Raw genomic sequence first — 13,993 nt, 5'->3', positions numbered from 1 at the left:
AGAATTTCGTAAAAGTCAGGATCAGAAAATTTTTATATAAAAATGAGTTCTGTATTAAAATATTAATTTCTTATTAATGCTTTGGTTGTAAAAGTATTTTAAAATCATTTATAAAGATCTGATTTATATCCTTCAATTTATTCTTGTTTATCTTTAAAGAATGTATGTTCTCATATTTCAAATACTATTTTACGTTGAAGCATCACTCAGTTCAGGATAAGCAAATAAAGTACAAACAAAATCTAGCAACAACTAACCAACTCTTTTATCAAGCGTGGCATTCCAAGTAGGTTCGCTAGCGCCATGTTGATTCTGGGCTCGCACACGGAATTCATATTCTTTGTCTGGTCTCAGATGCCTGACTGTGTATGAAGTGCCGGGCACAGAAGATGCCACCTTTGTCCAGTCTCGGCTGGGCACTTCTCGAGATTCGACAACGTACGAAATGTGTCTAGCATCATCAGGAAGGTCATAAGTTGGTGCTGGGAGCCAGGAAAGTTGCACTGAGTCTTCACGCTTGTTCAACAATGCTGGCCTATCAAAAGGTATTTTTGGTATAGCTTTAATTTTTTCTTCTCTACCTACTGAAGATCGTCTTCTAGGACTCTCGTACAAACTCCTTGGTGTGTCATACATACGAACTGGACTTTCGTACCTTGTTGAAATACCTTCGTAAGGTCGAACAGGACTTTCATATTTTGTGGATATTCCTTCATACTGTCGAACTGGACTTTCGTACCTTGTCGAAATACTTTCATATGGTCGAACAGGACTTTCATACTTGGTAGATATTCCCTCATACTGGCGAATTGGACTTTCGTACCTTGTAGACACCCCCTCATACTGACGAATTGGACTTTCGTACCTTTTATACGTATCATATTGTCTAACTGGACTTTCAAGCCTGGTGTAAGCACTGTCATACTGTTTCAGTGGGCTATCATACAACAGTTTTGGGCTTTCGTAAGAGGTGTCAAACTTAGGCTTAAAGCTATCGTATGAACTCTTTGGGCTGTCATACTTCTTCTTTGAGCGAGGCACGTAACTCTCTTCAAGTTTTGTAGAAGCCAGCGGGCTTTCATAGCTTTTCTTGACTTTTGCTGGTAATAAAGTAAACACAGTGCAAACAACAAACACACATCAATAAAATTTCATGAGTTTATAAATGGGAAGTAACCCCCCCCCCCCCCCCCCCCCCCCCCCGACTCTCAACCCACCCAACACCAAATATGTATACCCTTCAAGAAATATGTAATAGTCCAACAAAATCTTACAAAATAATCATTTCTGAAGTAACACTCCCATGATTCTTACTTCATTTGCATAAATGGCAAGGACATTTTGAAATAAGCATAGAAAAGTGAGACTCAGTATTTTATTTCCCATTTATATGCTGCAAGTAGTCCACCCTGTATATACTGCAAAAGAAAATTAAGAGACTTTTAAAACCATGGTTACAGGAAAAAACTGTATAAATACCAGTGTAAGTCAATTTTTCTCTAGTTATTTTTTTTCCTTGAGAAAATTCTAACTGGTTGATTCTTTCCAATGATTTTTTGTTTTCATCCTAGTTAGTCTTCCCCCTTATTCTTTTATACAGAAACTGAAGGGCTGGTCTTTTCCTGACCCCCTTGTTATTTTTTCTCCCTTTTTATGTACCTAAGGGGGAAAAAGTAACTATGAGGTGGGGGAACAACTGGTTGGCTTTTTTTTTTCAGTTGGGAAAACAGACTGACTTGGGAAAAAACTGACTTGGGGGGGAAAACTGGGCTATTATGAATATTCATATTACTTAATGAATTATGAAGCACTGTGAGACTATGGCCACTATCTATTAAACTTTAACCTGCTTAATTTCTCAAATGGACTGGACTATCATTCAATTTGGGCAGTGCCACTTCATTCAAACAGGTGTTCACTGAAAATTTACATACTGAATAGCAAACAGTGCAGACCATGATCAGCCTGCATGGACATGCAGGCTGATCTTGGTCTGCACTGGTTGCAAAGGCAAAATCACTTGCAGTCAGCAGGCTAAAGGTTAATGTAATCTTGATTTATATAAAATGCTTAAAAAAACCTATTCACAGTTAATATCTCCTATTAGCTATAGATGAAGTATGTTAAAACCTGTCCAGAACTGTGAAATTGAAAAATAGCAGGGTCATTTTGAACAGTATACAAAGAACTGAGAAAAGACTTTATACAGTTCAAGTATCCTGTCACCATGAAATCTGTAAATTGCATAATTATTACGCTATCAACAGCTACAGAACATAAACATGAAAAAGACATGCATGATTTTCAACCATGTCAAGAAAACAGTAAAATAAAGCTACTGAAATAAATGAAAAGCTCTTTAAAAATCTGAAAAAAAGGTAAGTTTTATGAAACTGGAACAATATTTATATAAGTTTTGTTTCATTAGAGTAGTTCAAAAAAAGCTTCACTGTCACTGCAAATAGTTTTAAAATTTAACTTAAGCAGTAAATAATACACACAGTAAATTTAGTAACTTCAGAACTTGTGTTTAAAGTGACTTCTGTAATGCATGTGTCGGAAAAGCTAACCGTTTCCTGTTTCAAGCTGAAAAATTTCCTACAAAAATGCCGTTAGTTTCCATTTTATGTTTTAGCATAAAATATAATTAATCTTGAACTGAACTGAGCCAAATCTTACTCAATACTAGAGTAGTTAGTACAAATTTTAACAAATACCAGAACTCCTCTAAAATATAAATGAGCCGTGCCATGAGAAAACCAACATAGTGGGTTTGCGACCAGCATGGATCCAGACCAGCCTGCGCATCTGCGCAGCTTGGTCAGGATCCATGCTGTTCGCTAATGGTTTCTCTAATTGCAATAGGCTTTGAAAGCGAACAGCATGGATCCTGACCAGACTGCGCGGATGCGCAGGCTGGTCTGCATCCATGCTGGTCGCAAACCCACTATGTTGGTTTTCTCATGGTGCGGCTCAAATTGCAATTGTAACATAAAGTAGACCTAAGTCACCAACATACAGAAAACTACCTAGAACAATCCTTTTTATCAAGCTTACAAAAATAATCATTTAAGACCAAAACATAGATTTTCTTACAATTACTACCACGGAAAATTATTTTTTATGCATATTAGGTGGTTTCAGTAACTCTGACAAAACCATGCAATAGGGGTGGACAATTTTGAATTCGTGTAACATTTCAACACCTGTGAAAAGTTTCTGAAATATGCCACGTTAAACACAAGTTCACTTTTCCTAGCTTAAGTAATAGAACTCTTTTTAGCTGTTGTTAATATTATTAAACAAAACAAGAAATGTTTCTGTAGAAACAGCAAAAAGTCATGCTTTTTTTCCCAGTGAATTACTCAGAAGCCTGTTAACTTAACCGCTGTCGGCCTGGTTATTACATACCATCATATTTGTCGTACTTGTCGTATCTATCGGTATCTAGGTACAGACGTTTTGCAGAGGTCGAATCATCAAGCAAATATTTATCTGGAGTATATCTCTCTTTTCTTGAAGTCCCTATAAAGCGGAAAAAGAGACAACAATTGATTTTAATGTCATTCAAAAAAAGTCTTTGTAGTACCAATTTTAAATTGGAATTGCCTAAAGCAGTGTTAAACATTTACTTATAAGCCCTTCCTGGGTTTTATAAGTTTATATTTTCCATTTTAAATACAACTGTAGTGTCAACTGGGCCCGACTAAAGCATTTTTTTCTCAGATCTTCAAACAATTTTAATGCAAGTTCTGCAAAAAGTTGTTTCAAATTGGATTATTTTCAATTACCATGGAGCATACGAACCTAAATGAAGACCAAAAATTAAAATGAGTTATAGATAGACATGTCTTGTGTGTTACTGAACTGAACTGTTGCTATAGAAGCATATGCAGCAATGACAAATAACACTTTGGCAAACTGGAAAATCTGCCTCAGCATTTTCAAAGCAACAAAATGGACACATTTTAGGCAGATGGATGTTTCACAGACATCCAACTCATATTTTCTTGACCCTTACCTTTCCAACTGCTTGGTATTTTTTGTTTCTGATTTGATTCATGCAGAATGTCAAGTTGATTTAGGACATTAACCTTTGTAACATATGATCTGCATGCATTTCAGTAACAGTCGGTAACAGTTACCTTAGCTTGATTTTTCACAAAAACTAGTTTATCAGTTGATAACTTATGTTATCAGTGCTGAAGTAAATATGATTGGACTTTTATCTTCATAATCTTGATAATTTAGTACAAATTGTCATCAGATACGGACGGACTTTGTGCAACACATGTAATTTCATATAGTTCACTTTAGTTTGGTTTAACAATTTTTTTTTAAAACTAGTTCTATTGTATAGGACTGTTAGTTAATCAACCTTTTCTTGATTTGATACCAGTACCACCTTGTTCAATACAGCCAGACAACTTCCCCACATCAATAAGAAGAGGACAAATAACTATATGCATATTCATGAAGGCCTGGATAGGGCACAACCTTAAAACCTGTAGATTGGTAGCTTTGTGCTCAAGCTAACCCAGTTTAGCCTTTACCCTGCTAAATTTCTATAATGGACTGGTCCATTATTCAATTTGGGCAGAACCATTTATCATCTGAAGGGGTATTTACTGAAAATTTACTGACTGAATAGCAAACAGTGCAGACCATGATCAGACTGCACGGATGTGCAGGCTGATCTTAGTCTGCACTGGTCGCAAAGGCAGAATCACTTGCCACCAGCAGGCTAAAGGTTAAATAGCCTTACCCAAATGAGCATCTCTGTGCAAAAAACCAGACCAGTGCACATCCATACTGTTTGTTTATCCCTGCATCCATACTGCTAGTTAATCAATTTCAGCACTTGCAACTGATAAGCAAAATCAGGCTGCACAAATTTGCAGGCTGATCTGAATCCATAATGGTCGCAAAGCCCTTACATTTTGGACGAGAATTTTGTTATGGTTACATTGCTATGGTAATAATACTTACTTTCTTCAAGAAGCCTGTCAGGTGTGTACCTCTCCTTCTTTGGTTCTGAAAAGAAAGCAGAAAAATATAAAATTTTATGTCACTTTGTTGCAATATATGGAAAGTCAGATCACACAGACTGGTAGTGAAACATGTATCTGTATTATCATAGTGTTATCAAAGTTTATCGGCTCTTTATTAATCAAAGTTAAAATTTCAGAACAACTTATAGAGCATTCATGTACAGCCATATTTGAACCTTGCTGAAGTAGAATTTTACTGTGATATTAAGCCTGATATTTGAACCATTCACCTTAACAAAGTCATTAATTCATATATTCCCCATAATGCTGTGGATGGATCCAGCTTAGGTGAAACTCTGATAAGGCAAAAAAAAACAACAACATGTTTACAGTGACCTGACCAACCCTAATTTTAACCCCAGACCCTAAACCTTTTATTGACCCCAAAAAAAGTTTTTTGATAATAAATTTGGGTACGAATCATTCACCGGTTATAATTTAAATTAGGGCGAATCAAAGCGATTTGGATATCCTCTGTTTTTGTCGCTGATATGCTGTATAAACAGGAAGCATGTCAACTCCACATGTTTGCTGGCAGTTTTGCTGGAAAAGTGTTCACACATGTCTGCCCCTTTGCAAAAAATTGGCACTTTTCCACATTGCCGGACCGTCCATCAACTTTTTGAACAAATTTTCCCATGAACATAATTTGATACAGTCAAAACACTCGTTTCACTGAAAGCGGGTGTGGAGGATCCATACGAGGTTTTTTCGACACAGATATTTTAGTTTTTATTTAAAACCCGAATGAACTGAATTCTACTACTATGAAGAAGGCTATTCTACTTGCCCTAGGGGAAAAAATCAACCTACCTACCCTATTTTTTCTGGCATGTCACAGGAAATATACACATTTTTAGTTTGGCTTAAGAGAAGGTAAAATATATTTTGCAACTTTAACATCATAACCAATATGCGACACTTTTGCTTTTGCTATGGTGCTATAAACTTGTTAATTTTCTATGGCATTTTAGGCCAATTTTTGTTTCTTTAGTATTCAAAAGCCAAAATCTAAAGGGGTTATTAAAATTTCGCACTGAAATACTGATAAAGTTCATACATACACCAGGACTTACCACATAATATTACATACATGTATATAAATCACATGACAAACTACTGTGCTATTAATAACCATGCATCAATAAATTAATTACTTCTGTTTAAACCTCTTAAGTCATAAGCTACTTTTCATGGACAACAAATTTTGTATATAGAGATAATGTTTACAAATGTGAGTTAGCAAGCACTGAACAATAACAAAATGGCTACCAATTTTAGTGCCTCACAGACACAAGGCAATGATGAAGTGAAAGAAATGTATTGTGAGGAATGTGAAAAACATGAAGACAGTTATGCACCTGCAGACGGATTCTGTGAGGACTGTGTGGAGTATAAATGTGCGGACTGCTGTAGATATCACAGGAGACATTTTAAAAACCACACAGTTAAAGATAAGGACAACATGCCACAAGATTTCTATTTTGAGAAGTGTTCAGCTCATCCTAAAGAGCTTATAAAGTTTTTCTGTTCTGAGTGTGAAAAAAGTGCATGTCAAGAGTGTAAGGATAAAGATCATCAAAATTGTAATAATGTAACTCATTTGCCAACACTTGTTAAAGACATCAAACCAAGTACTGGTACAGAACTTAAAGATCTTAAAGAAAATCTTGACAAACTCTCGAACGATGTAAAAAATACAGAAAAGGAGATGGGTGACAAATGTGTAATAATTGATTCACTAGAAGGTCGGGCAAAATCAACAGTAAAGCAGCACAATGACCAACTGATTGAAAATTACGAACAGCAGCAGAAAGAAATTATTGATAATTTCGATAAGAAAATGGAAGAAACCATTGCTAAGCTGAAGAAAGAAAGGAAAAATCTGGTGGAGGAGTTAGCAGAAAAGAAATCCATGTTTAAGGCTAAGATCAGTGATGCAGAGCAGAACATTGTAAAAACAGTTGAAAACTTAAATGCTGAATTCAAAACATTAAAAAAGAAACAACTGACATTGGTAGATGATTTAAAGAAACTATCAGCTGATCTTGAACAGGCTCAGGTATTGGGTCAGAATTGTAAACTATTTCTCACAATGAAACTTACAAAAAGAAATCATGAACAACTTTCCCAGAATATGCAAGAGCTACAAAACAACTATATACGTTGTTACAAAGTTGAACCAAATATTGATTTGAAGCCATCCATCCAATCTCTAGAGAGCAGAACAACTTTCTTCTCCTACAAAGAAATACATGAATCAGCTATAGAGAAAACTGCTACTTTTCATTCAGACATAAACTCTGAATCTAATTCTTTCTTAAGTTTAAATGAAAACACACTTCTAGCAGCTGATAATTGTAGTCGCTCTCTTGTCATATTTAAAATAACAAAGATAAATATACAAAGCTATGATACAGTAAATTTTGAAATGCTCTCAGGACCTTGGGCCATCACAAAAGTTGCAGACAATAAAGTTGCTGTTACATTTCCATGTGAAAGAATGATCAGATTGATAACATTTTCTGAATCAATGTCTGTGGTCAATGCTGATGATATAACAGTCAGAAAAGGGTATTATGGTATTGCTTACAGTAATAACAATTTAATAGTCAGTACTATGGGGCCTGTTACTGTTCAGGTGCTAGACATGTCTGGTCGTATAGTAAGAACTATTGACAAAGATTCTATGGGTAAGCCTCTGTTTACCCAACCTTGGTACCTGGCTATCAGTCCAGACCATACAACCATATATGTGTCAGACAGCAGCAGAAACACTGTGCCAAGTATGACCTTTGATGGTAAGGTCAAGGCCATCTACAAGGATGGTCAGCTGAATGGACCATGCCAACTGACAGTAGATGAGTCAGGGACAGTATATGTGTGTGGGAGTGGGTCAAACAATGTTCATCAGTTATCATCTGACCTTAACAAAGTTAAGATATTGCTGAATGAAAGCCATGGAATGAACTATCCAGTGAGTGTTGCTTACTGCCAGAATAACAACAGACTGTATGTAGGAATGTCTCCTGGGAAAATTAAAGTGTTTAATATAAGAGTAAAATAAAACACTTCTTATGCATCCACAATGAATGATAGTTTCAATTAGATGGAAAGTGACAAATCAGTTTTGTTCATTTCTGAAATGTCTGTTTTTAAATACTTCAAATGGATTTCTCTTACAAAAATATGTGTATATAAAAACAGATGTCAATCATGACACTTTTATTTCAGAGATGTCTTTTCTTATAATTTAAAGAATACAATAAAACTGGATTCTAGTCTGATCTTTTTTGTACTGTTCATGACATTTCAAATCAAATTAAAAAGTTAAACAAAACCAATCAGTTGATACAACAAAATTAATGTAGACTCATTTTTACTATACTTGAAACCTATAAACTCTATACAGTGTAATATGGTTGAGTTTTTCATGATTAAGATAGTTAACTAAATTTTCTGTTCAATTATTTCCTAATTGTTCAAACAAGATCAATGTGCCACCGGAATTTGATAATTTTTCAGTAATTCTTTTTGTTTTTCTGTTAAATGCTTGTAAAAAGTAAAAGTGCATGAAAAAAGCAAATAATGAGCTGGAATAGGTAGTATTAAAGCTAGTTTTCTACAATGGTTGTGTATCATTCAGGATTTGTCAGTGCAAGTAAATATATTACTACTTTAAGTTTTATATGTAAAAATTTTGTAAATAAATTATAAAATGCTGAGCTTTTTTCCTCAGATAATCCTTCTATAAGCAAAGTTGATGAACTAGTATCCCCCTGCCCTCCAACTTGTTGCATATATACTTGTCAAAGTAGCTTAATTATGTGGTACGAATAATTATACTCTTCGAGAAATTATAAAATAATAAGTGTTGTTCAAAACCAGTAGTCCAGTATTTGAAATTTTTCAAACCCTTAGGTGATATGAAACCCAGAAGAAATATTGGCACCCTCCAACTGACTTTACCATGACCTAGAACTGTGACCTAATAAAGGCTATGCATATTGCCAGTGATGAGGACATTCAACTAAAATTACATAAAAAAGTCTTACAGAGGATATAAACTGAACTAAGAATCAAAGGCTCTAACGTTTAACCATAAATTAACTTGCAACCTTGATCCTGTGCTGAAACAGCTGGAACACTATTTCTGCATTTGACCATAGTTTGATGAAAATCTACCCAAAGGTTTAGGATATTATTGACCACACAAAAAATTTAAGGCTCAAGTCCTTTGCACGAGTTATGACGCTAACTAGGGCTGGGATGATTTCAAAATTTTGAAACCGGTTAATCTTTTGTATGAAATCGAATCAAACCGGTTAATTGGCCGCCATATTTAAAATGCTATTTTCTTTCCTGACGACAGAATAAGGGTACATCCAGCAGCTGATTACAGTAGGAACTTGCGGACTTTATCGTTTGCAAGCAGTTAGTATTTTGGTGAATTTCACTTAAGATATATCATGACAGGCAAATCAGAGACTTCTGTATTGATTATGTTCAAGTTCGATGTGGTTCATAAACTACGGAAATATACTACGGGTCTTTGTACTGGTCAAAGACATGAGACACAAGATAAGGTATTATTTGTGATGTTTATTGTTTGAGAGCGATTAGAGGTTTTGTAAAATTGAAACTGGTTTCACCTAGTAATCGAATCGGATCCGGTTAACCGAGTAATTGTCCCAGTCGTAACGCTAACCTTGGATCGGCAAACTGTTTCATGGCTTCATAAAAAAAAATCCTCCACCGGGTTAAGAAAATAATTGTTCTCCTTATGGTAGCCAAATACAATTATTGGGAACCCTGCCTTAATTATACATAACTACACCTTAACTACTATATACCTTCAAGTTTTAAGGCAGCTGTGGAGGAGGATTTTCCTTGTGAGTTAGATACAATACATGTGTAAACTCCCGTATCTGCAGCTGTCACATTGTCAATCACAAGCTGACCTGTCCCACCTTGCAAAGTCATGTGGTACCGCCCACCAGGGGAAATCACTCTGCCATCTTTCATCCTGAAATATCAGTATACTTTAAAAAAACATAAACAATATATTCAAGTAAATACCTCAGACAAGGATGGTGCTATAGCTTACTAATGTTAAAATAATCAAAGGGCAATAACTCAGTGAAAAATCCAAGAACAAGAACAAGAAGATAATATGCATATATCCTCTTAGGAACAAAGTTTCCAATGAAGTTTCATTGAATTTGGACAAGTGCTTGCTAGGGAACACACAGGGCATTATATAGTGCTAAAGTATACTAATGTTGAATAATCAAAGGGCAATAACTCAAGGAAATATTCTGGACAAGAATTGCAGGAATGATTGACTCATGGACGAAGTGGCGGCTATATGTTTCACTTCGGGCAGCATAATAAATCCTTAACAACATCGTAATATCACTGGCAGAAACAGACACTAAATTGTGTAAACATTATGACTGCAGTTTTACAGACAGGGAATTTTTTGCAGTAGCTTTTAACCAAGTTTTCATAACAACAATATTAAATGCTATCCAGGATCTACATGATGATACACATATTCAGGTGCTATACATATTCAAATGCAGAACTTTTACAAAGTGCTATAACTCTGAAGTGTCACAGTCATAAGTATGCCTTGACAAGTTAATAACACCTACCATGAAATCTCGGGATCTGGGATGCCCATGACCTTGCATTCAAATGTTGCCTTTGCTCCTTCTTTGACCTCCAGATCCTGCAGACGCTTGGTAAATGTTGGTATGTAGCCAAATTTAGAATCTGTTTCATCCTGGCCCTTTACACTGTAATACAATATACTGGTTCTTTCAGTAATTCATTATCATATAAAGTATAAAGTATGCACACAGAACTGCAGTGAACTGTTTATATTCCTGGGGAACTACTTTTTTGTAAAGTTCACTGTTGCATCAATGCATGAAATTAAAATACCAACAAATAATTCCCATTCATTTTATCTTTCTAAGTTGAAATCTATTAATTCATATTACCAACAAAAAGCCATTTTGACCAAAAGCTCACAATTTCATGCCCATTAAATGAACTGATTTCACAGTATTTTCCTAAGGAATCATAAAGGTAGAAAATTTTCATCCATCAGAAGTTCAGCACTATAACTTCTAAATTAAATATATTTCATCCATCTAGTGGACATGTGCACATGCTATTACCACCAGAATAGGTTTCTGCCATTTGGTTACTTTCTAGGAATAAAGAAATAAGTATACTCTTTCAGCAATATTCAACACTGGGAAATACGGAAATAAGAATGAAAGCATAATATCTACGTGGATTGTTTAAACGTTTAGAAAGAGTTTCAATACTTTTTATTCATCACAAATAAGGTATCTTCAATGAATCACTGTCTACACTGTTAAGTAAATGATGTATGAATTTTCGAAACCACAATAATTTTTATCCCTCAAACATATTCATGTTTTTAGTAACTATAATACATACCCAGTCTGTTCTGGCATATCTCTCATGTATTTACTCTCACGCACATGTAAGTTAGCACTGCAGTATACTTCGCCTTCCTCGTTGGAAGCCTTGCATGTGATTTTACCGCCATCGTCAAATCTGACGTTTTTGATAATGAGAGTATAGGCATCTCCTTCCTGCTTCACCTGAAACCTTCTGTTTGTGTCCTGAATTATAGAAAATATATACTGTCTACATTTATGCATTGTATTGTTTTTTTTTAATCAGATGTAAAAGGGGTAGCACATCCATTATTACACAAGGGCATATAATCTTCTGAACTTAAGTGTTTAATATCCGAAACCAATTTCCTGTCTTTAACGAGTTCCAAGATTTTTCTCAAATTTTGGGGTTATGACTTTTATAATTACTAGACATGATCAGGTATTTTTCTCAGAACCATGGAAAGCATTTTATATGAAAGTGAAAAATTCAGCATAAAAAGTTCTTACTTCCTGGCAGTTTTTCTCTTTGTTTAGAGGTTTGTTCAGAAAAATAAATGTGAATTTAAGGCAGTATTAACTCAAGGAACAAATTCCATTTAAATAACCATAAACATAACCTATTTTATCTTTTGATTAAACTTAAAGGTTATATACCATTATATATTGCGTAACAATTTAAAGGGAAGCAACTCAAAGAAAAGGACAAGAACTATTTCTGAATCAATACAGTTTCCTTTGTTATAAATGCAGTTTTATAGGAAGAGATTAAAGTAATGGGAAACATTTTCATTATTAGAATTTTGCAAAATCAATGAAGATGCAACATGTTTGATAAAAACTGACATAACAAACTACTTGTAAAGGTTAAGTCATGAAAAGCATTAACTTGTGCGTGTTAAGTTTTTTGTGAAAAATTCCCCAAAAATTTATTTAATTTCTGCAATCAGAATCAAGTCTTGCAAATATTTTCTTCCTTCAGACAGATATAAATGACTAACACTGTTACATTAATAATCCTAACCAAAGATCTGTAAAATAAAACAAAATCTGAAGATCACAAAAACATGGAAAGAAGTCTCATTTAATCTCATTATAAAGACATGAGATCTTGTTTACTGAAAACAACACTTTAATTGTTCTTTTCTTTATAAGCATCTAGGTATCTGATAAATTATCAGGATGGTACATGGTTCACAAAACAACTGTCAGTTATGATTGCATTTTCTAAAACCTATCCCATACAATACATGTACTTACAGAGATTGGTTTATGATCAAACAGCCATGTCACATCAGGTCTCGGTTCACCAACAATCACACTTGTAAACCTCGCCTCTTCTCCCTCCTTCACTGTCACATGATCAAACTTCTTCAAGAATTTTGGCAGCATTTTCCCGTGCAGCTTGTCTTCAACCACTGTCAATCGGGCACTGCATGTTGCCTCCCCGAGTGGATTACTGAAATAAAGTACACAATCACATAGAAAAATCTAAAACATGCAGTATGCATTTTTGCATAGTATGGATGTGCTTTTAATTTAAGAAATAATATACTGCAGAACCAAATTTTAAAATATCTGAACAATACAGGGGTTATATGCATAAGGTGTTATTTTACAATTCAAATTGTTAAAATACATTAAAACATGGTTCAATTATATTTTATTTCGATTCTAATATGCTTTTTATGTAAACAAATGAATGAAATACGGAGGTACCAGTTCATGGCACATGTATGATGCCAAACATAGCAGGTCATCAATGTGTAACTGTGTTCCAGAGTATTAAAATAGTATTAAAATAGCACAGTTAACACATCCCTGAATAACAAAGAATGGCACAGACATGCTGCAATTTATCACAACGTGCCTAAAAACTAATTCAGAGTGTGTGAATTAAGTGTAACTGCATTCATTTACATCAATTTGACTCTGAAACAACTATCATCTCCATTATTGTAAAGTACTTGTGACAGTATATGTAAAAACATAAAGAACAGACATACTTAAGTTGACATGTATATGTTCCAGACTGGTCCACTTTTGGTGATTTTATTTCCAGACTGACCACCCCATCTTTACGTCTCATTTTCACCCCCTGTTCCTCACGTATCTCAAGATCATCTAACAGCCATGTTACACTCGGTTCAGGACGTCCTGCTATCAAACATTTGAAGTCTGTAGCAGTACCCTCTGTGGTTTGTTGGTCATAGAACCTGGTGAGAAATTTTGGTGCTATGTCACCTTCTGGTTCTTGCTCAGTTAATGCTGAAATGAGAAAAATAATCTTAACATTATATTTAGTGTTGATACCTATGTAATAAAAAGGTTATTATCTTTGCATTTGAAATATGCACTTGTTCTTCAGTGGAAGAATATTGCACAACTTTAGAAGCGCAATATTTACAATGCAGAACCCGTGCATATTTCCAAATACAAAGCTAAGAACCTATAAATATTGCCATCTGAACTGCATATTGGGTGAGTGATGTCATTAATATG

General features: G+C 34.7%; 2 protein-coding genes across 2 annotated transcripts in view; one reads left to right on the top strand and one right to left on the bottom strand.

Annotated features, from left to right (window-relative positions):
• The window catches only part of LOC123539355 (muscle M-line assembly protein unc-89-like), an 84,318-nt gene that overhangs the window by 9,755 nt on the left and 60,570 nt on the right, over positions 1-13,993 (bottom strand). The window contains exons 15-22 of the mRNA XM_053530263.1: positions 13,498-13,759; positions 12,752-12,950; positions 11,529-11,716; positions 10,709-10,852; positions 9,905-10,077; positions 4,990-5,034; positions 3,412-3,525; positions 258-1,100 (exon numbers count right to left, since the gene is read on the bottom strand). Coding sequence (XP_053386238.1) covers positions 258-1,100; positions 3,412-3,525; positions 4,990-5,034; positions 9,905-10,077; positions 10,709-10,852; positions 11,529-11,716; positions 12,752-12,950; positions 13,498-13,759 — 1,968 coding nt within the window. The remainder of the gene's footprint in view (positions 1-257; positions 1,101-3,411; positions 3,526-4,989; positions 5,035-9,904; positions 10,078-10,708; positions 10,853-11,528; positions 11,717-12,751; positions 12,951-13,497; positions 13,760-13,993) is intronic.
• Positions 6,200-8,813, top strand: LOC123539373 (E3 ubiquitin-protein ligase TRIM71-like). The gene has a single exon (XM_053530265.1). It carries the CDS (start codon positions 6,316-6,318, stop codon positions 8,116-8,118), a length of 1,803 nt encoding a protein of 600 aa, XP_053386240.1. The 5' UTR covers positions 6,200-6,315; the 3' UTR covers positions 8,119-8,813.

Source organism: Mercenaria mercenaria, chromosome 18, assembly GCF_021730395.1.
Source record: "Mercenaria mercenaria strain notata chromosome 18, MADL_Memer_1, whole genome shotgun sequence".
In the NCBI taxonomy this organism is placed as follows: domain Eukaryota; kingdom Metazoa; phylum Mollusca; class Bivalvia; order Venerida; family Veneridae; genus Mercenaria; species Mercenaria mercenaria.
Note: the sequence above shows the minus strand (reverse complement) of the source record. Positions and strands in the feature narration are given on the sequence as shown.